Genomic DNA, 27,012 nt, shown 5'->3' with positions numbered 1-27,012 from the left:
CTGCAGCTCGAAGTCTTCTCTGTAGTTAAAACTGAGACTTGCTTATTACGACCACTATTAAGCTATGCTTGAAGCTGTTGAGCCCCCTATCATGCAAGCTGTTAACTCCTAGAAACTTGTCCCCTGATTCAGTTATGGCTTTGGGTCTGCCAGACCTCTTCCTGTCAGAGTTTGCCCCATTTTCTGAGTGCCTTTTGATGGTGAAGGAAACTGTACTCACTGACGCCTTGAGATTCTTTGCAATTTCTCTGTAGGACTGACCTACATTTTTAAATGTTATGATGTTTTGTCTCTCTTCCATTGTTGATTGTCTTTTTCTCGCCATTTTGGTAGCAACACACAACTTTCTGCAGTACAATACTGTTCAGCTGATGCTCACGAGGCTATGGTACCACAGTATGTTCCAACACTGCTTTTATGCAGACAGAGGCGCTTGTAAGTAATCCAGAAAAGTTGGAACACCTGTAGGAATTAGTAGACCAGCTTTTAAGGCTTGATCAACGTCTATTGCTGCAGAACAGCTTTAAATTGTTAACCCATTATGTGTCCCCCGAAAAAGGCCTTTTTTGTATAATTCTGAAAATGTACATTATTTTTCACTTTTGGGTAAACTTACCCTTTTTTTAACCTTTGCCAGTTCACCACTTACCTTTGTACCATTTCAAGCTATCCATTCATGGGTTTTTACGACTGGAATTGCAATAAATAACTGGAAAAATTTAGGTGTTCTAAAACGTTTGACCTGTAGTGTATATTCATAAAAAATTGAACATGAAATTACATTTTCCTCTTTTTAAATCATTCCTCCAGCCATGATTTATATCAAAAAATAAATATGAATAAAACACTTTAACTGATAGGGATAAACCAGAGAGAAAGAAAGAAAGAAAATGTCTTCATGTATGCTCAATCAAATCAATCAAAAGTCAAAACCACGATAAAATGGAAATATTCATGAGAAAATTCAAGAACGTCTAGATCAGGGGTAGGCAATTCCAGGCCTCGAGTGCCGGTGTCCTGCAGGTTTTAGATCGCACGCTGGGTTAACACACCTGAATTAAATGATTAGTTCATTACCAGGCCTCTGGAGAACTTCAAGAAATGCTGAGGAGTCATTTAGCCCTTTAAATAAGCTGTGATGGATAATGGACACATCTAAAACCTCCAGGACACCGGCACTCGAGGCCTGGAGTTGCCTACCCCTGGTCTAGATAGACGCTGTGGCGCAGGCCATGAAGTGGGTAACCCCCGTACGTCCTATGATTGACCACTAGAGGTCAGGCTTGGATTGGAACTGGAACAAGCCATGTACGCGAATAATAACTGTATTGTTTTTCTAGCTAACGTGGTGGAAACTGATGGCCATCACTTCTACAACTATTACTAATACAAAAGCTGTTAAGTTGGGCCTGAAAATACTTAGTTGTAATTAAATACAAAAGAAGTTAGTGAAAAGTGATCAGATAGAAGGTTTAGAGTAAAAAACCATTCAGCTTCAGGGCTACCGAAGTTGTTTAAGTTATTATGGCAAGCAAGCAATTAAATAAATAATTAATTACAGCTCTTAAATTCAAGCCTAATTCATGTCTTTTTTTTCCAGAACACATCGTGTACATTTAACTGGATGTATCCAGTAAAGGTGGAAAATAAGGCAGTAGTTCTCCACGGGTCACGTGATCGGTCAGTAGGGAAGAGCGTGACGCAGCTGTTACCAGCAAAGCATATTCTGTTTTGGGCGGAAATAGTTTTGGACCGAGCGGACCATCTTGTCTACAGCTGCTGAGTCCAGTTCTGTTTACTGTAAACTCTGTTTCTCCTAGTATGTAATAATGTTAATGTGCTGTTCATTCTCCTTTAAGTGTAAGCAGTCATTCAAGTTTTATTTAGGCATATGTGTGTAGGTTAATCCTTGTACACTCTTTAGTATTTCCCTTTACAGGCTACTACTTCATAGTTAACTTCCTCTGAAAGTCTTACCCCCAGAGGGACTTTCTTTCTTTGTAGAAGCGTTTCAAAGAAACTATGTTATTAGCTGTAGATAAGGTATCTTTATTTTGCTATTTGATGCATTTTCTTACATAAACCAAGCACAGTGATCACTCTTTGGGGGGTTATTGGGCAGTTTCATCACCTGCGTAAAATCTGCGTCATCGGTGCATATATATCTCTCTTGACGTTTCTTCGGTTAACATTTATCACCCAGATTGAAAATCTGCTATCGTTCAAGTCCAGATTTACGACATCTAATAATCTCGTGGCGCGGGTGGTGCTGCGCCCTTCCCGTCTGATGCGTAAAAGAGCACCATGACTAGCAGAGCACCGGCAGGCTTCACACACTTTGCCAGAAAGAGCCAAACCGGCGTGAGAGTGAGTTGAGTAACAAAGAGAGTGTGGGAGAACCCTCCCCCCCGTCAAATGTATCGATGGATCCACACCTTCATAACCCAACTCTTCTTCAGCTTCGCGCAGATGGCCAAAGTGTTCAAGCCAGACCGTGAAACTGTTCAGCCAATAGATTAGTTATTTAACTCTTCATCCACTGCTTTGTTGTACTTAGTGTGTAGTGAAAGTCAAAGTAGCCACACACCCTCTGGCCCAAAAGCACTTGGCCACACGTGAATGCCTGCCGGTCTCCCAGCGCACTCCACGCTTGCGCTAGTTATGCCATGCCGCGAAGTCATACCGGCGACGAAAGCGGCGGCAGCGGGATCTGGCTAAAGACCTCGACTGGACGTCGGGGGCAGGACTACCCACTAAAAGATGTGGAGTGCGGACGGCAGACTATGAATAACGTTGTGGGTGTCGGGGACGGTCTCCTGTCTCCAGCCGCGGCAGGTGCGGTGGGAGCGGAGAGGAAACAGGGCGCCCGCCTGAGTCTGCTGGGGAAGCCGCTGACCTACAGCGCGCAGAGCAACCGCAGAAACGCACGCTACCGGCGGCTCCAGAATTACCTCTACAACGTTTTGGAAAGACCGAGGGAATGGGCTTTTGTTTACCACGCTTTTGTGTGAGTACTTATGCTTGTGCAGCACAGAACTAAACACTACAAGTCGTTTAGAATCTCATGTTTATGCTTTCCGATTGAATAGGAGTTCCCCACCTCTGAAAGCTGAATCAGTAAAATATTTTGTTAGGCAGGGATAAAAGTGAACACACAAGATATCAAAATTTGTATTGATTTTTCTGCTGATGATAATGATCAGTTTGGGTCATGATGCATTTATATATCACTCTCTGTGGTTTCTTCTTCTCTATGGAAGATGTTTGCATCTTCCTCTAAACATCCAACATGTCAAAAAATCATGTAAACACTTTTTGATTTAACCTTATTTATCTTGAAGGTCTTATGCCAGTTGTTGATACATTTAAATGGAATGAATATGTTACTTTTTGAATGTGACCACCTGTTGCTCCAGGTGTGCAGAAAAGACTAAGAACACAAAGCTGAAAAGGTTAGAATATAACAAGCATGTGTGCTAGTGTTCAGAAAAAGCAGACACAGTGCAATGCTACTATCCTCCAGGACATTATTGGTAGCTCCAGCAGTTTTTGAGCTCTTTAAGATGAGCAGCAGACTGTCAGCTGAAAATGGAAAAATGTAATAACTGCTGCTCCCTTGCATGATCTTGGTTCTTTCATCACTTCTTTCTACAGAGAGTGGCACTGGGAAAAGCCCCGAAGGGACAATTTTAAAGCTGACATGTTGCAGTTCTTAAATTCAAACCAGTCCTCTACTGACCACAGCTTGTTTTTTCTTCCTTTTTGGTTATTTTTCTGGTGTGAAAATGCTTCATGATCAAAATTTCTGATTAAAAAAAAATAGCATCCAGCTTCCTCTTTCTTCATGCAGTTTCCATTAGCCATGGATTATTGCTAACATTCAAGCAAAGCTTTTCTTGCTCATAGCTGTCAAGATCTAGCTAAACTATCACAGTTTGTTGTTCTATTGCTCTTACGAATCCTAGGATGTTTATCAACATGACACACACGTACTGTAAACTGTATCTATTATCCACATCCAACAGTTGTGGTCATATTTTTAGAGAAAGCTTTTTGAGCACTCATATACAGTGACAACCCTCAAAAATTCGTCTCTGCTTTTCCCTTTTTGGTGTGCAGATCACCTGTCAGTAGAAGTGTGTAGGTGGTGTTGGTGCACTGATTAAGCAAGGGTTTCTGGAAGTAGCTCTTATTTCACTGTCTGCTGTGGTGGCTTTTGATTCTCTCTGTTAAACACAGGCTATGCAGTAAACCTATGCAACTCGTTCACACACATACCAGTGTCAGCATGGTTATGGGTACAGATTAAAACACTGGATCCATTCCTTGTGCCAGTCAAGTCCCGTGTGAAGAGAAGGAAGAGGAGCTGTCAGAGGAGGGGCTCCACAGCCGGATGCTGACGTTTTATTTGCACAGGCAGGACAGCTGAGGTCGCAGGGGTTAAGTTGTTACATCTACTCACGACTGCAGCCTCCCACACTTTAGTAGTTTTGGATCAGCTGCACGTATGAAATGATTTAAAAGCCTCAAACAATTTGCTTAAGTGAGATGAAGAGAGCTTTGGAAAAAAAATACTCCTCCGTGTCAGAAAACATGTGTTTTAATGTTCAGTGGTGGAGAAAGAAAACAGAAACCTAACAAAGCAAAAGACAGGGGCAAAAGTAGGTTAAATTACAGATTTAATTTACTTATTGTAAAAAAAAAGCAGGTGTAAAAAGAGGTAGATGCATTAGAATACTGCAAATTTTTGTCGTGAAGAGTCAAAATAAATGTATGGTTCCTGATTAGAATAGCGTTTCGTTGATTTAGAGGTAGGCCTGATGATTTTGAAATAATGGAAGTACTTTTGTGCAAATTGAATTTCTAGCCACAAAAAATTGCACTTATTCTTCACGGTTTCCGTTAGTGTATTGGAAGCGCAGCAGTCTATCAGGCCTAAGTTTACCCCCCACTGGGTCTGTGCATTGGTGATTAAAAAAAACAAATATATATATATAAATATATATATATATATAAAGCTGCAGGCAAGCACACAGACATTTTAGCTAGACAGACAACAGCATCAGGCAATACAGCAACAAAATGAGTAGAAATGTGCATGAGTTCGGTGATCTTAAAAGTGTCTTACTGTACAACGCCCATCTGAATGTCAGATTCTCTAATTGCCGCCACCACTTCTGGTGTTAGTCAGTTTTTAGATCTCTTCTCATGTGTAGTTTGTCCGGGGTCATTAACTTGTTGCTCTGTTACCCAAGAAACCTTTGAAGCCTTTGAGCAACACATACATAAACTTAAGTCACTGATCTAAAAAAAAAAAATCTGAATTAATGAATCTTCACGCGTAACTGAAGTTAAACTTTGAATATAGCAAATCACATCTTCTATTGCAAACTCTTCAAATGCGGATAGTTTTGATCCATCTAGACCACAAATGAAAGCTAGTGTGTAAATGCAGCATCTCGCTGCAACTTGTCCACAGTGTGATGTAGATGTATGGCTTCACAAACTTAGAATCGCATGGCTTCACACATGTGTTACTCACAAACACATTCACACGTGGTAAGTGATGAACCAACACACAAACAGCACAAAGCGCATGATTTATAAAAGAAAAGTTCCTTTGATCGTTTAATTAGTAAGCACTTATGTTGAAACAGATGCTGCTGTGTGTGCGTGTGCATGTGTGTGTGTGTGTGTGTGTGTGTGTAGATCCACACCGTACAGATGCGTAGGAAAACAGCTGAATGGTGTGTGTAGGTATTTGAATTATAAGTATGTATACTACACTCCTTAGGAATCCCTGATGTGCTCCTGATATCTGCTGATGGGCTGCAGATATCAAGACACTGATAAGCATCTGGGCTTATTTCTTTCCAAATAATGCTCCCACACTGAAACACTGCTGGCATTAAGATTCAATCTCTTAATGAGATGGCGTGTGTTGGGCTAATCACATTTGCTAAAATGGGTTCCAGCCACAGTCTGCATTTGTGTTCTATACTCAAAAGATGATTCCTTCCTGTGCATGTGTTTTAGTGTGTATGAAAGTAATGTCTTACCTATTTTTTTCAGATCTATTTATTCATTTTTCTTGTGTGAGTTTAAGATGATACAAGCATCCATGTTTTTGTTTTCGTGTCTGAAAACGAGTTGCAGAAACGCTTCAGAGTTTGTGTGAGATTGAATGAGTCACACATGGTGTGAGTGCAACAGCAATTGATTCCAGGGTCATTTTGGTCTGCTGACAGGTAAAATGTCAACATCGCCTGATGATTTGCCAGGTGGATGGACACCTTCTCTAATGACCAACCTCTGTCCCACTTTATCTTTCAACCAGACTGGCTTGTACTGAGTCGCTTATGCGTTAACTGTTGACTTTAACTGGAACTGGGACACTTTTAATGCAATGTAATATTTACTATAATGGACAAAAAAAAATCATTAAATGTTGTATGTGATATACATTGGTCTACCAATGTAAACCTGACTTTAATATTATTGTTTCTCCTGTGTCGCCAAAAAAGCTTGATCTTTTCTTGAGGCAGCATGAGACACCCCACCATTTGCAGACATATCCTATAGGCACTGGGTAGGGTGTAGCGATTACATGGCTTGGACTTGGGGATGTTTGATCACCTTTGGATGTGGGGAATTTGGAAGTCAAAACCATCCGTGGGGTCTTTGTCATGTTTGCGATCAGTTTCTGGGATGTTTTTGATACACAGTGGAGTACATTGTCCAGCTGGAGGAAGCTGTTGCTGCAAGGCGGTGCAATTTCTGTTCCTTCCTTCCTTCCTTCCTTCCTTCCTTCCTTCCTTCCATCCATCCATCCATCCATCCATCCATCATAAACCTTGCAGTTTTAGGTTTCTGTTTTGTGTGTGTGGTTTGTAAATTAACTTTTAATGTTATCTGCAGAAGGTTAGTACATATCTCAGCATTTTTGGCTACCTACTTGTGTTAAACCATGACAGAATTATAGCGGCGAGAGTGAAAAGGAAAGTTTACAAGATGGCAGTGAGACCTGCTATAATATATGTTTTGGAGACGGTGGCACAAACAGAACGACATGAGGTGGAGCTGGAAGTGGCAGAGTCGAAGGTTGTAAGATTTACATTGGGACTCACCAGGATGAGTGTATCAGAGGGACAGCTCAAGTTGAGCAGTCTGGAGACAAAGTTAGCAAGGTGGTGTAGAGACAGTTTGGACATGTGAAGAGGAGGTGTAGTGGATATATTTGACAAAGGTTGTTGAATATGGAGCTGCCAGACAGGAGAAAAAGAGGAAGACTTCCGAGGAGGTTGTGTGGATGTAGTGAAGGCAGACATGCCTTTCAGACCTACAGTTAATTTGTCTGCCACCATTTAATGTAGCAAATATGCCTTTGGACTGTTAGAGTAAGCCATATTATGCAGAGAGAACCCATCCAGGCATAACAAAAAGACAGAAAGATTTTCTACTTATCACTGACTTTTTTTGGATGACTTCTTAATCATCTCATGTTGATTTCTGTTTTTTTCCCCTTGTGGTATCAGTGCACTGCCTACTCAGACCTACCATGTCCAAGTTTGGTTGTCAGCACATAGGCAGTGAGTGGAGTGTAGCAGATGCAAAAGAAATACCAGTGTAGTTACTGATTCAACACAATGTCTTATTATGCAACCCAAGGCTGGACAGAGGAATTGTAGTTGCTGGCTATTTATGATGCTAAAAAATAATTACTTATAAAATAATAAATATCTAGTAACTTAGTGTTCAACATGCATATATTGTGGAATATTGTTCCTCTGTAGAAATTAAGAAGAATTCAACACTTGTCTTTGTCTTAGTCTTTGTAATCCTCCTTTAGAAGTACATTGTGGTTAGACCTTAAAGATTTTTGTATTGGAAAAGTCCTTTAGAATCTTTAATACAATAATCATCAAACATGAATTTTATATAATATATGTAATCTCAAACAGTTATTGTACTCAGAGGGTATTTTCTCACTCATGAAACTGCAGGTGCACTGATCAAAAAAAAAATTGCGCTCAGATTTGAAGAACTTAAAAGGAATCCCGAAGAGGCTGCTCTTTGTCTCCTGAGATCATGGTGACATTTGAGACACCTGAGCATATAAAAGGGTCTCTGTGTTTAGGTTCCCTCTTGCTTCCAGGTAGGAAGGAGGTGGTTGGCCAGCACCCAGTGGAAAATGCTGGAAGATGCAAAAGGATCTATTTGATAGGGTGAACAGAAGGAGGGACGTGCGTATGTGGGTGACTGTATAAATACTGTCAGGATGCCATCCGGTGTTTGCATGAGTAGATACAGAGTTGCTACCCTATTAAAGATGTTTGGTGTATGTGTGTGAGCGGGTACTTGGTCATCACTGGGTAATGTAACATATCACAGACACATTGTGTGTCCAGGTCACAAGTTGGCTGTCTGTCTTTCAGGGCCCAATGAAAAGAGGAATGAAGAGGAGGCAAGAGAAGATAACAAACAAACAAACAAACAAACAAAAAACCAACTGTTATCACATAAAGGAAGTGGTGATGTGGGAGGGATTTAAGTTTTGTTTTTTATGCATGAAAACACATATAGGCAGTTTTTTGTCGACTCAGTGTGTTGTAAAAGAAAGGTAACATCTGGCTGTGAAGTGTGATTTCAAAGAGTGAAAAAGAAACAGCACCAGCATCCTGTCTAGACAGTTGGATACTGGCCTTTATGCAAGATTTGCAAACACAGTGAAAGATGGATAGCAAAGAAGTAATAACTTTGTGAAGGTCATGTCAACAACAGATTTACAAATTATTTGAACAATTTTAAACATTTCCCATTTTAACAATTCAAAGAACATATTTAGGAGTTAGGCCCAAATGGAGCTATAGAAAAGACACCTTTTCACCCGGTGATGTGGTTATCAATTAAATCCTAAGCTTTCTAAAGTAACTAATGCACTGTAACAAACTTTTTCTCCCCTTTTGGCTTTTCTATGCTTCACTGTCTCCTGCTAATATCCGACTTGGAAGTGTATCATACGGACATTTGAGATGAGTGTCGATCTGGTGGAGTCAGTTTTGAAGTAAGTAAATAACAGACAGATTTACTTATATACCACACACTGATTTCCCCTCAAAATGAACAAATTCGATAAAAAAAAGAAACTCTTTAAGCTTCTTAGAGATATATGTCAGTGTTGGACCTATAGTGGTCCACATATAAGTGGTTCCTTCCTCTTCATAACATCTGTTTGAAAAGTTTAATTTTTATTCAGCATCATAAAATCTAGTTGCATAAAATTCAGTGTGTCAGCAGTTAGAGTAACACGTTATAGTTTTATGTTGTTGTGATGTCACTCAGCTACAACAAAGACCTGTTTCCAAGCCATCTTAAAGTTTGATTCACAGGCACTGCAGTATTCATTATTTCATAATAAGATGCCTATCATCTTTTTAATCAACAATCCTCTAACAGCGTATGTGTTAGATAATAGATAAATAGCACCTGACAGTACTATTCCTGAATCCCCAGATTTAACAGTCTAGCTAACTGCTGATATTCGATCCACCTCAATGCATCAGGAATGAGTTGCAATAAAATGTAGGGAGAAATGAGAATAGTTTGTTATTTAAACTGATGATTAATACGCGAAGAATCACTCCTGACACACAATGGATCATCAAAAAAAACCTTTTTCCCCATCGACGCCCACTATTCTGCATGATAACTTGTTTTTGTATTGCTTTTATGGCATTTAATTAACTTATTTATTTGACTCTATTTTGTGTACAGTGATTTGTAACCGGGCGTCGGTGAAAGACACTTTATAAATAAACACATACTTTCTTACACTCTTACTGCACTTGTAACCCAGAGCATTTCACGTCTTCTGACTGCAAAGAGTATGTAATGATTCCCATGACCATCGGTTTATTTACACCCACCACATATTCTCCTCAGTCTTCCTGTGTTAATCACGCTTGCAAATGTGTTTAAAAAAAAGAAAGAAAGAAGTGAGCTAATTAGTCTGTGCCAGAGTGGAGCGATTTGATGAATCAGACTTTGATGTTAGTGTCATCAGGGAACAAGTCGTCTACATCAGTCAGAGCTCACTGGTGAGAAGAAGATCAGAAGGGATTGCAGTGATAAATATACTGTGACATTCAAGCAGGTCAGACAGCAAGTGTGTATTTCAGGTGTGTGTATGTGTTTTGAATAGGTTGGGAGAGAAAGACCTGGAGTGAGAAAAAAATTGCATTTCTTTTAAAGTGCATACTTGTATGTCTGAGTTTCATATGTGTGACATGGATATAAAGAAGCAACAGAGTGAATAGGAGGAGAATAGAGTGTGTATGTGTGTGACCATATGAGTAGGAATGCACTATGTGTCGGTTAGTCTTTTTGCGAGAGCGTGTGTGTGTGTGTGTGTCCAAATCAATGTATGTCTGCTCGTTAGTCATCCAGCAGTCCTCTCGTACATCAGCGGAGGTGCCACTTTGCAGAGCAGACTGCAGCACTGATGGATGGAGACAGGCTGAGCTTGTTGGTCCTCTTGCCCACACAGAGTGCACCTCAGTTGGGCACACATTACACCAGCCTCATTCCCCTGTCGCACACAACTCGGACATTACCCTGTCAACTCTTTTAATGAGAACATGGCTCAAAAGCACTCTCACAAATACACAATCATCCATGTTACGCTCATGTGCACACATGCACCTACGTCACTAAAAATGCACCCGTGCCATTAGAATGATTTAGTATGCAAAGTATGTAATATGCATTCTGTATAAAGTTATTATAATTAGATTTAGGAAGTCATTGACCGCCGTGAACTATTACTATTTTTCTATTTTCTTTATTATTTTATTTTATTTTATTATATTTTCTCCTACTGTATCATGCTGCTGAGTGACTGCTGCTCGTCAAACACATTTCATTGCAATTTTGACCCTGTGCTAACTTGCATATGACAAATAAAACTGAAAACTGAAAACTGAACTCCATATGCACATGCATAAACATGGTATTGATCTACTAATTTAACTTTCTGCAAGGACACCTATAAGTGTATTTGCAGAAATTATTGTTTTAATATATGATTGTAATATGAATCTGCATCCCTATCTTTTGGTGGTCTAGAAAGTTTAAAGTTTAGTTTTTCCCTTTCTCATTTCTTAGTTTTTAGTCACTATTGCATGTTTCACATCATCAAAATATATATACATTAGACGAAGAGCAAATACAAAATGCAGTTTTCCAATTATGATTTAAAGTTATCCAAACCTAACCGGCACTATGTGAAAAAGTAAGTGCCCTCTACATCTATCAGTTGGTTGCGCCACCCTTTTGACTGTGGGTGTGACTTTAAAAATAATAAGTGCTGTGTTAGTTTTATATGTAATGGGACACAAACCATCCACAGAACATTTTCCTGAAAGTCTTGGCAAATGTGAAACAAGCCTTTGTGTTCTTTTTGGTCAACACTGGTTTCCGCCTTTTACCCAGTGTCCTTCACATTGTTGAATCGTGAACACTGACCTTAACTGAGACAAGTGAGGCCTGCAGTTCTTTACAGGGAGTGCAGAATTATTAGGCAAGTTGTATTTTTGAGGAATAATTTTATTATTGAACAACAACCATGTTCTCAATGAACCCAAAAAACTCATTAATATCAAAGCTGAATGTTTTTGGAAGTCGTTTTTAGTTTGTTTTTAGTTTTAGCTATTTTAGGGGGATATCTGTGTGTGCAGGTGACTATTACTGTGCATAATTATTAGGCAACTTAACAAAAAACAAATCAGTGACACCAATATAACATCTCCACATTCACAAATATACATTTCTGACATTCAAAAACAAAACAAAAACAAATCAGCGACCAATATAGCCACCTTTCTTTGCAAGGACACTCAAAAGCCTGCCATCCATGGATTCTGTCAGTGTTTTGATCTGTTCACCATCAACATTGCGTGCAGCAGCAACCACAGCCTCCCAGACACTGTTCAGAGAGGTGTACTGTTTTCCCTCCTTGTAAATCTGACATTTGATGATGGACCACAGGTTCTCAATGGGGTTCAGATCAGGTGAACAAGGTGGCCATGTCATTAGTTTTTCTTCTTTTATACCCTTTCTTGCCAGCCACGCTGTGGAGTACTTGGATGCGTGTGATGGAGCATTGTCCTGCATGAAAATCATGTTTTTCTTGAAGGATGCAGACTTCTTCCTGTACCACTGCTTGAAGAAGGTGTCTTCCAGAAACTGGCAGTAGGACTGGGAGTTGAGCTTGACTCCATCCTCAACCCGAAAAGGCCCCACAAGCTCATCTTTGATGATACCAGCCCAAACCAGTACTCCACCTCCACCTTGCTGGCGTCTGAGTCGGACTGGAGCTCTCTGCCCTTTACCAATCCAGCCACGGGCCCATCCATCTGGCCCATCAAGACTCCCTCTCATTTCATCAGTCCATAAAACCTTAGAAAAACCAGTCTTGAAATATTTCTTGGCCCAGTCTTGACGTTTCAGCTTGTGTGTCTTGTTCAGTGGTGGTCGTCTTTCAGCCTTTCTTACCTTGGCCATGTCTCTGAGTATTGCACACCTTGTGCTTTTGGGCACTCCAGTGATGTTGCAGCTCTGAAATATGGCCAAACTGGTGGCAAGTGGCATCTTGGCAGCTGCATGCTTGACTTTTCTCAGTTCATGGGCAGTTATTTTGCGCCTTGGTTTTTCCACACGCTTCTTGCGACCCTGTTGACTATTTTGAATGAAACGCTTGATTGTTCGATGATCACGCTTCAGAAGCTTTGCAATTTTGAGACTGCTGCATCCCTCTGCAAGATATCTCACTATTTTTGACTTTTCTGAGCCTGTCAAGTCCTTCTTTTGACCCATTTTGCCAAAGGAAAGGATGTTGCCTAATAATTATGCACACCTGATATAGGGTGTTGATGTCATTAGACCACACCCCTTCTCATTACAGAGTTGCACATCACCTAATATGCTTAATTGGTAGTAGGCTTTCGAGCCTATACAGCTTGGAGTAAGACAACATGCATGAAGAGGATGATGTGGACAAAGTACTCATTTGCCTAATAATTCTGCACTCCCTGTACATGCTGTTCTGGGTTCTTTTGTGACTTCCTGAATAAGTCGTTGATGCACTCTTGGAGTAGTTTTGCTATGCTGGTCTCCACCTGGGAAGGTTCACCACTGTTCAAAGCTTTCTACATTAATAGGTAGAGGCTCTCACTGTGGTTTGCTGGCTCTGTAACCCTTTCCATAGATAGATGTCAATTACTTTGTTTTACAACAGTTTCTTTAGATTGTGCCATAATGTTCTGTTTTTTGAAATCTTTTAGTCTACTTCACTTTGTCAGACAGGTTCTGCTTGAGTGAGGGTCCCTTCACACATGTACTATTCACTTTTCCCCTTCACACACAGGGGGCTCAATGCTTTTCCCCTCAGTGACTCCTTTCTTTGTGCCCCTGAAAGTCAAAACAAGAATTATGAGTTGTGCATAGGAGTATAGCCATGAGGGCCAATGTGTGAATATTTCAGTAGGTTTTCTGCGTATGTCAGGCAGTTCAGTCTTGTCTGTGCACTTTTTATGATCATATATACACATAAAGTATATTGTGGCAAAAACATAAGAGCCAGCTCAAGCCAACACATACTGTGAATAATTTATCAGTGTAGTCATACACATTTTTCAGTGGTGACACACTGATTCAGACAGAACAGTATTAGCTCACCCATATTGGTAAGTTTCCCTCGAGAAAGAATAACAGGTGCCTGCTTCATGTCTTTCTTTGTTTCACGTGGGACTTTGCCATCACAGACAAATAATTAGAATTGGAAGAAAGTGCTGAAAGTTGAAACAGAGACATGGAAGAGTAGAGAAAAAGAAGGAGGGTTTGGCTGAGAAAAGAAAAGGTGAAGAGCAAGCAGGAATTTCACTGAATGACAAGACAGTGATATGTCAATAAAATATCTGCTAGTTAATTGCCCTTGATGGACTTGTTGTACGTAGCTGTACTAATCTGCTTGTATTCTGGCCTTTCAATAAAACTAAACAAGCAAAATGAAGATATCGCAGTCTGGTTGGGAACTGTTTTGTATTTCCATGATATGTTTTTTATGTTTTTTATCCTGAGCTGAACACATAATATGCTTGCCAGTTGATTTAAAATTTAGCTTCTAATGTTCTGCTAACAACTTCAGTTACACTGGGTTAGATTGTTAATATCAGCTGATTCAGACAATAACTTTAGTGAAGCCTGCAAAAATTTCACTATTAAAATTTGTCAAGTTACAGGCCCTCAGAGCACACAGGGCAAGTTTGAAACTTGGTGCTTGGCTATGTTGATGTCTTTTTCCCTACATTTTTAAGTTCTTGTTGTGTCTTAAGCACTGAAGCTAGCCATATGATATTTTCCAGGTTGAAAAACAATTAATTAATAGCTTCACTAGAGGGAAAACAGGGCAGCGCTAAATTATTTATTTATTTGCATATGCTTTTGGTGACTAATTACAAGTGGCTGCAGTGAACAGCTGGTCACCCAGACATTGGGGAACCACATTTGATTGCATGGCAGTTGCACAGGTCCCCTGGTGGGAGGCAACCTGTCACACTATTGCAGACTGACAGTAGTCACTCTGAGACAGAGGCAAGTTGCTGTTTTATTTCTAAACAGATTGTCAACAGATTACCATCAGTCATTCTGCACTGACGAACCCACTCACATGTGTCTGTGCAGCAGAGGACTTGGTGGCCAGCTGGTTGTATTCTGGTTTAATTTCCATAATGTAAAAGCAAGGTTGCCTATGCCATTTTGCAGTCAAATTGCCATTCTGCAACATCTACAATTTGTAGAGGGATTTCTGAATTTCTGTTTCAAATCTATGCGATCCAGGCTGGACTCAGAATGTAAGCAGTCAATGTGAATTTCTATTTAGTGTAAAGTTCTTTCTTTAAAGACAGGAATAAATTTGCAAATTTTGCAAATTTGCAATTTTTGCAAATTTATCACCATTAACAGCAGCTGACTGCAAGTGGGCAGACCTGGTTCACATCTTCAAAGCAAACATTTCAAAGGCTTCAAGATCGCAGATTGCACATGGTGGCGTAAATTTTGCTGTGCTGTAGTTTACAGACAGTTTTTTCCAGAGCTGGGGAAAAAGCTCTGTAAAGTGTTTCTGTTTATAACCACAGTATGTAATTAAATTTGTTCATGTGCTATTGTTAAAAATAAATTCTCAGAATCTCTGAGGCTGAGGTACCTTTTCACACTGAAAAAAATATGTTGTTGGATTTACTTAATTCAATGGTGGACATTTGTTGCACACAGATGTTTTGCTTTGGCAGCAACTTAAACAATTGAGTTAAATTAACACAATTTATTCATGTTCAATAAACTTGTGCAATTTGTGTTGATAAAATGTGACTTAAACATGTTTTGATGAAGTAATTTGAGCTCTTGAAATATTTTAATCCTTCACAATTTTCTCACTTTATCCCAACACCATTCAATAACTTTTACCCAATACTACTTGGTCACTTAAATGCTACATGTTATCTTCAAATTACATTTTGCTATTATATTCTAGTATCAAATACACAATTTTCAAATGGAGGCCTTATAACAGATTGTATTGTTCTCTTCCAAGATGGTTGCTGGCATCCACCAGTAACCTTTCAAAACAAAATGTCTAATTTCACTGCATTGACAGTAGGTAAAGAATTAAACTGACATTACTCCTCCACTGAATCTACATAAATCAACAGTTAAATAATGTCAGTTCTTCCGTGTTCTCTGGAATCAATCACAGCAAAGAAATTAGACTGTTTCTTTTGAAAAATGTTGGGAAAGAACAATACAAAACATTCTATTTAAGGCCTCTGACGTCAAGATTCAGTTAAACAAGAATTATAACTAAACAATTTGAGGTAATGTTAGTTTCCATTAACATTAAATTAGGTTACTGAATTGGCAAACACCTTCCTATTAACATTACCCATTTTACCCCAATAACTAAAGAAATTAGCACCTGCAGGTCAAAACCTTTATTCAAGAGATGCAAAAATAACATTGATACAGTGACTGTCAAAAATTACAGCACTGATCATACTGTGACATCTTGGTTCAAAACAGCACACTTAGAAATATTCAACGTTCTTTACTTCAAATGAATGAAACTGAAAATACCATTTCACACGACCCATATGGGATATTTAGACTGTATAACTGTTCATGCTACATCTCTTCACTAGTAAAAGAAAGAAAAAATACAAAGAGAAATTTAAAAATGCTGCCAAAATGCTGTACAGAGCAAAAGGAAAAACAAACAACAACAACAAAAACGGCTCGTCCTCATGGCAGTTGCAGAGTTTATAAAAATGAACCCTGCGATCCGTTTCTGGAATTGAGCTTCAAAATGCAGCAGAACAAGTGTGAGATTTAAATGTCCTCTCACCTAGAGCTGATCAGCTTGCATGCATAACAGTGAGCTTTCCTTGCAGGAGCAGTTTTGTCTCAGTTGTGAGCTTTTCTTGAGAGCTGAGTTGCATCCAACTCCATTACCACCCTTTGAATCACCTCAAAAGTGTAGCAGAGTTGTGATGGGTAACTCATATTGAAGGAATAAAAAAGGTCCAAACAGCATGGCTACTGCAAAGGTCACGTTATCCAGATCTTGAAGAACAACATCAGAAAAGTCATTGCCTGGCGCATCTCTGGAGACAGATGTTCATTGTGGTTTTCTCAATCTGTGCAGTGGCCTCAGTCAAGTCCTGGTTAAACACAAAACATTTCTTTAAGATTCCTTTTTAAACTCATCTCTTTTCAATCTACCAGTTCTAATGTTAGAGTAATTTAAACCAATGCAAGCAACATAGTAAATAGCTATAGCCAAAGAGTGGCCTGCCATGCTGCCATTCATGGTCTAACAGAGTTTCTAAGACAGAGTGAAAAACATAATAATTTCAAATGCTTTACATTAGTTTTTGTTAGAAAGACACCGGCCCATCAGAAATCCAGGTTTTGTCACTCAGAAGATGTTAGAATTTAGACTTTCAGCCCCACAATTTGGTTAGCTGTTGGTCTTTTTTTTTTTCAAACAAAAGCTAATGTAAATACTGGTGGGATTTTCCTTTGTTCACTAGAATGACAAATTTAAAGTTTTTTCACACTGATGTGACCCCTAATATAGGGGGGTGGGGCCTCAAGGGGGGGCGGCCGAGTTCACTACCAGGCCTCATGTGAACTTCAAATTATTAAAGAGGACTACTGGTCCTAACTGGTCCAATGAGGATCAAGTGGATAACTAAATGCATTTTTAAATGTTGCAAAGCCACAATCTACTCATAAAACACTCACCATGAACTCCTGCGTGGAGAAGATGTTGCAATTGTCTTTCACACGGATGCGGAGCACTTTGATGAGACTCCCTTCGAGCATTAACGTCATCCTAAAGTATTATAACAAAGAAAACAGAGATTTGTGAACTTTTCAGTAGCACAGAAGAAAATTATCCCAGACAAAAACTTAAACCAGTCAACATGCAACACCAGCATCTACAAAGAAATATCAAAAGTTTCTGTTTGACATCAACTTTATGGATATATAGTTTCCAGAACATTTATTTTTAAAAAAAGATAAATTTTTCTCAGTGGGCCAGTAAATGCATAACGAAAATTATGGCATCCTTTCGGTGGAATCAGTACTCACGGGTAATAGTTGACTGTTTCAATGGATGCAGCATAAAAATCTTTTACTGACCTAATGCAATACATATACACTTTGTAGTTAAAGAATTTTAAAGTTCTTACTGTCATCATGGCAGCTACATCCTTTAGCTTTGTGCCCTGTTCCCCCGATCACTTTGCAAACACTTTCAGCAGACTGTCAGAGAGAAACTCAGCTCCGTCAGAAACCTTGACTGTAAAGGCAAGGTTGGGATGCACTGGAATGCTGCATTTCATCTAAAATGACATAAAATTATTTTGAAATAACAGCAGGCACTGTGCTTGGTTAATCAGTAATGTTTTGTTGAATAAAAACTGTGTTTCCAGATCTTATGGGATTAAAAAAATCCAAAGATGTTTGTTTCTGATTTGCAACCCAAGAACCCACAAGTTACAACCTCATTTTAGTTCAAGTGTGCATTAATGTGAGTCCAGTAATCACCTTTCTGACAATACATACAGGTATAAGTTAAACCTATGGCAGATTTTGGATTTCTCAGTTGTATTAATAGGGTGGTCTATTTGAGTATGCATGCACCTAATAATTATAAAAAACCTATTATAATTAAGTTACAGAAACCTTAAGCGAAAATAGAATATACTTTCTTACCATAACACCTTGAACCCACAATCCATCAGCTGACTCCTGGTGAAATGCAGAATAGAGGTCATCTCTCAATGTGCAGCAAAAAAAAACAAAAACAAAAGGACAGCAGGTGAGGGCAGGAGGGGTAGGGATGTAAGCTAGCATAATGCCGCCGATGATATTAGCTAAAGCTGTTCAATGTCCAAAATCTCACTAACACCACGGTGCAGTAAATACACAATGTAACTGAAGAGTCAGTTGGCAAATCTATTCACACAGAAAACCAAATTATGTTGAGAGTGCCTCGTAATTAGGTTTAATGTGATATTACGGCTCTTGTGCCAAAGACAAATTCAAATGAAAAAGCGCCAATTCTTTGACAACAGATAAAACAGCAAATAAGCTAACGGCTCTTTTTTAGCATGTTACATGGCGGCACTCTAGACGTTTAACTACATTTGGCTGAAATATGGTAAAAATTAATTCAAAAAATCAAGACATACCAAAAAACGTAGAGTTGGCTGCTCGACTTGACTGAGATGGATGCATTTTTTAAACCACGATCCAAAGCCCGCGAGATGAAATCACGCGTGGTTTCACGAGATTTAACGTTGCTATCTTATTGACTTACTTCACCTGAACATGATATGAACAATTTAATACACCCTTTCTGCATATCATGTAGTTTTTACACTATATAGTTACATTTATCTTTAAAACATGAGGCAATTGCGTTAAATACATGCAAGATGCTTACATAAATCCAAGAGATGGCCAGTCCCTTTTTTTCAGTGCATGAAAGACTCAGATACATGTGAATTTGTGTTAGCAGCCAGGTGAAATGACTCCACAAATGCAGGATTCTGAACAAAGAACACACCAGTTTTATTGCAATATAAACAGTATATATATATATATATATATATATATATATATATATATATATATATATATGAATAGAGAGCGAGAAAGAGCCAAAGTAAAATTGATGTAGATTAATAGAATTGTATGTATTGTATGGATTTATCTATTATTCATACAGATTATTTACCTTATTTCCCATACTCGAATAAAAGTGGGATTTGGAAAAAAAAAGTTTTAGTTACATCATGTAACTGGATTACATCAGAAATGGAATAAAACACCACATCTGGAAACAACAATACATTTGAAACAATACGTTAAATCTACTGTATTTTATGCAAACTAGAGTGACTGCAGGTGTTTCAGGTCTTTTTTGAGTTCATGACGGGTTAACCTCTTGAGTGTTAGTATTCCAACTGCTATAGACGACTAAGAAAAAGAGATGGATGGGTTGAGGAGCAAAGAGGCATGTCACAGAAATGCGACATGAGTACAAAATAAACCCAGCATTATTTATGCTCATTTTTATTTCCGCTCTCTCACTTTCCCTGAAGACACAGAGCTAATGTGAGTAGGCGTGTGATTTGGCTTTGCTTATTGTGTGAAGTCATTACAATTCTTCCATTAGAGACAGAAGCAGCAAGAGCTTCCCTCTCAAGACAGAAGTCAGACTTTCACAATCTGTTATCAGCAGTCATATCACACGTTTGTCCATCTGTACTACGTGTTTATTTTGGTTTTCCTTTGGACATTGACATAGAAAATGTTCTTTAAAGAAGGAAATAGATAAATGGTGTTCCTGCAACATTTTGACTTCATTTAAGCCCCCCATCCCCCATCCTCTTGGATGCCTCAGTCCATGCCTGCCCTTTTAAGTGCTCAGAGTAAAGAATCTCAAGTGTTTGTGCAACTGACTGAGACAAGCTTGATTCATTTATTTTATTAAAAGCCTGAACCAGAACATGACTTGTGTTCACCATAGGAAATGAGTACTGTCCATCATCTTTGTCTGGTGAGTATTTTTAGGGTGCTTGGGAAGTCAGGAGTCACAGAGAAGTGTTTAAAGGTAGTGCACGGTGGTGTATGGGGACAGTGTAACTGTAGGAGGGATGGAGGGGTTCAAAGTGGGGGATTACATAAGGGATTGGCTCTAGGTTAACAGATGAGGGACAGCAGCTCTGATACGTGTAGATTCACTTTGACACCCAAACAGACTATTGCATGATCTATACGGACGGCACATTGGTTGTCCGCTATGGTTTGTTTCACCAGAAATTGAAAGAACACCAATCTGATTTCACCTAGCCAGCTGATAGATGTGACTATAAGTGAGGAATGGACAAAAATACGTCGAGTTGATATTTGGCTTTGGGCCTCTCACCTATCAATCCCTACACAATCACATGGATGCATAAAGGTCAGCTCAGCAGGGACTGAGGAGTGACAATAATGATTTCCACCGCGGGGAACATAAACTAATAGTACGTATGTGAGCTGTGCAGCAGCATACTGATGAAGAAGAGAGAATACTGATGGCTTAAATACAGTGCCTTAAAGCACAATCTGTGTTGAATAATCGCTGAGCTGAATAGAAGTTGTTGTGTGGCAGAAGGCAGGTGTTTTGTGCCTGAAACAGCACTCGCTTTCTTCACTTCATTTAAGGTAATTATGTTTGGTGTAATTCGTTGAAACATTTAGTGATAGAGTGACAGAATTTGCTGTGCATTCAACAAGTGATTTTGAGCACGTGGTTAAGCAACTCAGTGATTGGTTTAATTATTTTAACAGCTGCTGGAGACAAGAATCTGGAGTGTGTGAACATAAACGGATTTGTGCAAGCAAACAATGAAATTCATTCATTATTAGATTTTGGTGTCTCCACAGTGCAGTGGTTTACGCATTCATCTAACAAGCAGACACAAATTCCATTCGGAGTTATTTCAGGAAGGGTATTCATTTTTTAAGTACCGTATTTCCCGGACTACAAAGCGCACCTAAATATTAGCCGCACAAGCTAAAATCAGGGGAAAATCCTGTTTTGTACATACATTAGCCGCACCTGACCAAAAGCCACAGGTGTTTCAATGTTGACTTATCATATGTAAGAGAATATGCACAAAGCGAATTGTCAGGAAAGAGATGGCTGTTTGGAGACATCACTTTTATTAATATTTTGAAAAACAAGTTATGGGTACATATTTGCACATGTAGTACATAACAGTAGCCTACAGCACACCAGAACAATAGATTCGGCCTACCTTTTAGGCTCAGGTGCAGTGACACAGCTTTAACAAGAAGAAAAGTCAGTCATTCACCATCTTTCTCTTCTTCCTGCGCTCTAAAACCACCAAAGTCCTCTTCTCCAGTGTCGGATACAAACAGGCTCAGGATGGCTTCGTCATCCACTCTTCTTCTCTCCTTCGTTGTCACTTTCAAAACCAAAGAAATCCTCATTGTCAGTGTCAGAGTCGAACACCCTCAGAAGGGCCGTGGCGGTGTCCTCCTCTCCATCATGCAGCAGTCCAGCCCTTCAAAATCCGTTGGTGATCGTGGATGTTTTCACACTTTTCCACGCTGTCAGAATCCACCGGTGGAGTTGGGCATAACTTGCTTTTTGGGCATAACTTGCAAGTTTATCGCCGCTCATCATCCACGACTCCCGCTGAATGCGTAGCGCTACTTTGAAGTTTGTTTTTCGCGCTACTTCGTACGGCACTACGTTGCCTGGCGGACGGACATGTGACTAACATACCACTCTTGAACCCCGATCCTTCCGCCAGGCAACGTAGTGCCGTACAACAGCGGAACACACAAAACAAATCGTCTTACGATATGACAAAAATCACGGACAATCCATAGAAAAGCCGCACCTGACTAAAAGCCGCAGGGTTCAAAGCTTGTCCAAAAAGTAGCGGCTTATAGCCCGACATTTACGGTAAATAAAACAAACAATATTTAACTTATGGAAGATACTTTAATTTGCCTTTGTATATTAAAATACCTTGACAACTAATCATGTGCTCAGTTGTTCTTTTGTTCCCGCACAATTTGTCAAACTAGATTTATATATAAAGTCAATGTAAAGTGTTTTCCATAAGCTATATTTTGCTTCCCTACAGTTGCAGGCTGAGGCTTGTAGCTTAGGATGAACCCTGCTGTGTTTTCTGTTCGGGAGGTATTTGCATATGTTACCACAACCCCCAGCCCTCCCCCACAATAACACTGTTTAGTTTTATCATAAATGAAATAAATGTTTAGGAGAGTTTTGTAGTTTTGATTAATGTTGTTGCAGGTCCAGCAGGTACCAGCAGAGGCTGATTTAGGTCACAGATTGATCTATTTTCTGTTAGAGGTCTGTTAGAGTCTTTCTTTCTTTCTTGCTCCTGGTCTTCTTTCCTATTTCTTTTCTTTTTTTTCTTTTTTTTTTGAGGGGGGGTGGGTAAAAACACTCTCTTGCACGTGCACATTTGTACCTGTATCTGAACCTCTGTCAGCCATATTTACAGTCATATTTACAGCTGTGGCTACAACCGTAGCTTGCCTCCACCAGTGTGTGAATGTGAGAGTGAATGAATAATGGCATTATAAAGCGCTTTGGGTGCCTTGAAAAGCGCTATATAAATCCAATCCATTATTATTATTATTACTAATGAAAATGATGATCTCATGAAGAAAAAGCTGAAAGATTAGGTGACACATAAGATTTTTTGGAACTTGTTATAACTGATTAAAAAAAGTTTGATAATCATAATGATTGAGAAAGAGATGGGTTTTAGGCTCAAGTGTGTGGACATTTGGGTATAATAGCGTGGTGAAACGCTATTCCTAATCATGGTTTCCTCTCCAAATCAATGCTTATTTACATTTTAGTGTTTGTGTAAGTGAATAAGGAGGATGGGTGGATCCTTCATTTCCAATAATAATAATAATCTTTAGTTCTAAATCACTTTTAAAGCTCAAGTTGCAAATTGCTTTATACAAAACACAGTCAAAAACATGTGTTGCCACTGAGCCATAGCCTGTATATTAAAGATGGAAGTACTGTAATTTAAGTAAACCTTAAATGAGGTGTGGACATCATTCCTTTGAGAACTGTCAAGGCAGGCAGGTTGGACTCAAACATAGGCTGAGAATATAATAAAAACAGTTCTTTATTTACAGACACCAGGTGCAATAAATACAAGTGAGGGGGGGATCCAGGGGTTCCGAGGATCCACGGGAAGGTTCAGGAAAACAGGTTCTTCCCACTTGCACAACGATCACCACTCTGGGGGAAAATCCACTCCACACTTGTCACGCCAGACTTCTGTATACTCACGCTCAGACATCCAGGACTGAAGGGTTACAGGACGGGTCCGGGGAATGTATATACAAGGAGACGAGAAAGTTACAACCAGGAAACCACGAAGAAACGCAGAAGATCACAAAGCTGGGATTTACACTAATGTGTTTTACTCAATAATCCAGCAACGAGAAGCTCTGAGACACTGCTTTAAGTAGTGGCCGGAAAACCGGATGAGCCACAGGTGAGTGATTAGTCACAGGTGCGCGGGCCAAAGGCGGGAACCCACGGTGAGCTCCGCCCATGCAGAGCGATGCAAGAGAGAGCTGTGTGGACCGGGCAGACACAGGGACCGTGACAAAAAGATTGCCTTGTTTTTTCAGTAATTTTCATCATAGTTTCTATGTTTACAGTTTAAAACAAAATTTGTAAAGCCGCGCCCGTTCCTCTTTTAGTGACTGTGTAAATGTGTAGTTTTAAACACTGCTCAAAGTCATGTTTAGTAGTAATTAAGCTATTTTGACATATGATTTATAGGCTGATCAATATTTACATAAAACATGAATGATATGTATAACAATCTAAATAGCTGACGATGATTTCAGCCGTACCACATACATAATGCAGTTGTTGCCATTCTGTCTTTTCTTGTAACTTATGTGTTCCTATTGGATTTCTAATGGTTCCATATTAAGAGTAACTGAAGCTGTTTCGTTCAAAATCCTCAACTTTTAACCGCAACAAGTCTGAAACAGTTTTGCTAGTTATATTAAAAAAGGATGATAAAGGAGGGTTTGCTTCTGCTTCTGATTTCCTCTGCCAGGTTGCAGAACCTCAGGATCCCAACTGCAAACACTGTCTACTTTAGTGTTCAGCAAGGGCTCGGAGGCAAACAAAGACCTGCCTGGGTATCTCAAACCACTCTACCACATGACTCCACAAAACTACATTTCCCCCCTAAAGCACGTTGCCCCTGGCGACCTAGCTCTGACAAAAATCCAGCTACTTATTTTGCACAGAATGAAATGTGCTTGTGTGTTTTTATGTCTGGACAAAGTGTTTGAATCCAAAATAAGAGAATGCCCCTGTGAATGCATGTGTGTGAAGCTTCCTGTAACTTCAGATTCAGCGACTCTGAATCGGACACCATTGTACTGTGGATGTGTCTGCACTGGCGTGCATGAGGACAGACGCGGTTGTACAGTCAGGTTAGACTTAGGTTAAGGTTAGGGGAAGAGTTAAGCATTTAGTTGTTGTTACATAAGTGGGTTAGGGTTATTGGGTGTATGCTGGTGAGTGTCCTCACAGTCATTGTGTGTGTGCTTTTGCATGTGTTGGGTCTAGGCCATTGACGGGAGTCAGTCTAATGTAGAGTGAGTGTCTGTTTTATCTAAGTAAGCCCTCTCCCAGGCCTGCAGCCAACAGAACAGCCATCCTGACACAACAAGACAGCTGGCTGTTTGGATAACATCACACCTTTTTACCATGACTGTGCGAGAGAGAAACGAAGAGAGACAGAGCCTTTTACCATTCGATTAAGCTAAAGTAGACCCAGTTGACTGGTTAGTGCAGTTGTGTGTTGATCTGTGCAAGTAGACTGAGTAGACGTGTGTGACAATATATGTGGATCGGCCAGCTCGCCTTTTCTCTCTGACTCTCTCTCCTTCGCTGTGCGTGTGCATACAGTTTGAATTGGATCATCTAAATCTCTTCACAAAGCCGTACTGTGGCAAATTTTAAACTTAGAAATATACTTGTAGAGTATATTTACATTCGCTTGTCAAGTAATGGAGTTCTCCATTTCTACTCTGAATGAAGTGTAGTGGAATGGGGATTTTGTAGGAAGTGAGACATGTATGTGAGTAATCAGTACTGTTTTATAATTAACCGCTGTGTGACGTTCAGGTCTGCTGTTTTCAGTGTTTACCAAAGAAAAATTACACAATTAATTATTATTTCAATCTCAGAATCATTGCCTATGACTTATCGTCTGTGAAGAACTTATGCAAATGCACTTTTTCAGCTCCACATTTGTAACTTTTTAATACCCTGCAGATTATATTACATGTGGCATTCAGGTCCACTGTACCCATGGGCCATAAGTGTAGAGCTGCTGTGTCCCTTTATGCTTTTTGTTGTTTGTATATGTGTTCCTGCATGCATCTTCTCTTTTTGTCTTTCTGTTCGTGCTATTCCTGTTTCCAACATTTCCAAAATCTGCACTTCCACCTGCTTGCTCCCACATTTCTGCATATTTTAATCTCAGTCTTGCAGGAACCACTATATTTTGTCACACTGGAAATCAACAGGTGGACTACAACAAATAAATAGCTTGACAAAATTCTATACTTGAAAAAAATGATAACATTTTACATGAGAGAGAAGATTTAGAAGATGATAGGGAGGAAGGGGTTTTAGAACATGGATAATACTGTGTAGACAGGAAGGCGGGGTGAGAGTGAACGGGAATGACAAGCAGGAAATTGTCTGAAACAGATTCAAACTCAGGCTCTAGCAGTGAGAAGTCTAAAAGTGCATAAGTAACCTATTCAGCCAGGTGAGCTAAAGCACCATCAACTCAGAGTCTGACAGTGACTGTGAATACAAGAATGAGTCTGACCATCAGTCACCTCCATGACAAGCCTGCCAGTAGCCAACAAGGGAGAACTATGGGTGTCAGTAAAAAGTGAATGGTCTGAATGGGCCTTCGTGCCCAAGGAATGAAGCATCCCACATAGTTGCCAACATAGTGCAACAAGGGCCAACACAAAGGGTGGATATTTTAGTGCAGGAGATCAAATCTAAATTTTAGCCTTTGATCATAGCTGCCACCTAGAAAAGTGTCCTGATTGGGAAATGATCTAAATTCGGTTTCAGGTCCCTTGTGTGTTTTTATAGGGTGGCATGAATAGGCTATTCTTTGAGTGTTGCTGATATGAATCTGTTCAATTTCTAATTAAGTTAAAAGAAGTAAACATCAATAGTAATGAGAGACCTTTCATTTATGTTTGTTCAAGATAAAAAAAAACAACTACTTTTAGTTATGATTGATTTCACTCTTTAAAAAAAAACACATTTTATAACAAAAAACTAGTGGCACTGTTGTGCTCTAACATTGGTAAATTACAAATATTAAATATATATATATGGTCTGCATTGGTTGGAATTGAGATAAATTCCAACCAATGCAAACATCTGTTAACATCTGTTAAGTATTTGTACATAATCTTTTATGGCTAATAAAAACAGGAACACAAGGGTTAATCTTATCTGTTTCATGTCACTGTTACTCACACGTGCTGTTTTCCACACATGTTGTGCAGCCCTGAGCTTATCTACGCATTACTCAACAAAGCTGCATGTAAGAAACCAACCTTTCAGATTAGGGATATCGTGTTTTACTAGTATTAATGATAACCGTAACATTTAAACTGAGAAACTGATATTGTGTAAAAAGATTGCCATTATAGGTTCATGATTTTCTGTAAAACTGAATATTGCCCTTTTTTATACTGCTTTAGCCAATTTTTTCGATTTTCTTTTAATTATTTACA

General features: G+C 39.3%; 1 protein-coding gene across 6 annotated transcripts in view; it reads left to right on the top strand.

Moving 5' to 3' along the window:
- Positions 1 to 2,215: 2,215 nt before the first annotated feature.
- The window catches only part of kcnq5a (potassium voltage-gated channel, KQT-like subfamily, member 5a), a 118,471-nt gene continuing 93,674 nt past the window's right edge, over positions 2,216 to 27,012 (top strand). For all 6 annotated transcript variants that reach the window (XM_026191230.1, XM_026191228.1, XM_026191229.1 and 3 more), the window contains exon 1: positions 2,216 to 3,007. In XM_026191230.1, coding sequence (XP_026047015.1) covers positions 2,667 to 3,007 — 341 coding nt within the window. In that variant the 5' untranslated portion in view covers positions 2,216 to 2,666. The remainder of the gene's footprint in view (positions 3,008 to 27,012) is intronic.

The sequence above is a fragment of the Astatotilapia calliptera genome, chromosome 13 (assembly GCF_900246225.1).
Source record: "Astatotilapia calliptera chromosome 13, fAstCal1.2, whole genome shotgun sequence".
NCBI lineage: Eukaryota > Metazoa > Chordata > Actinopteri > Cichliformes > Cichlidae > Astatotilapia > Astatotilapia calliptera.
This window is presented reverse-complemented; position numbering and strand designations above follow the sequence as displayed.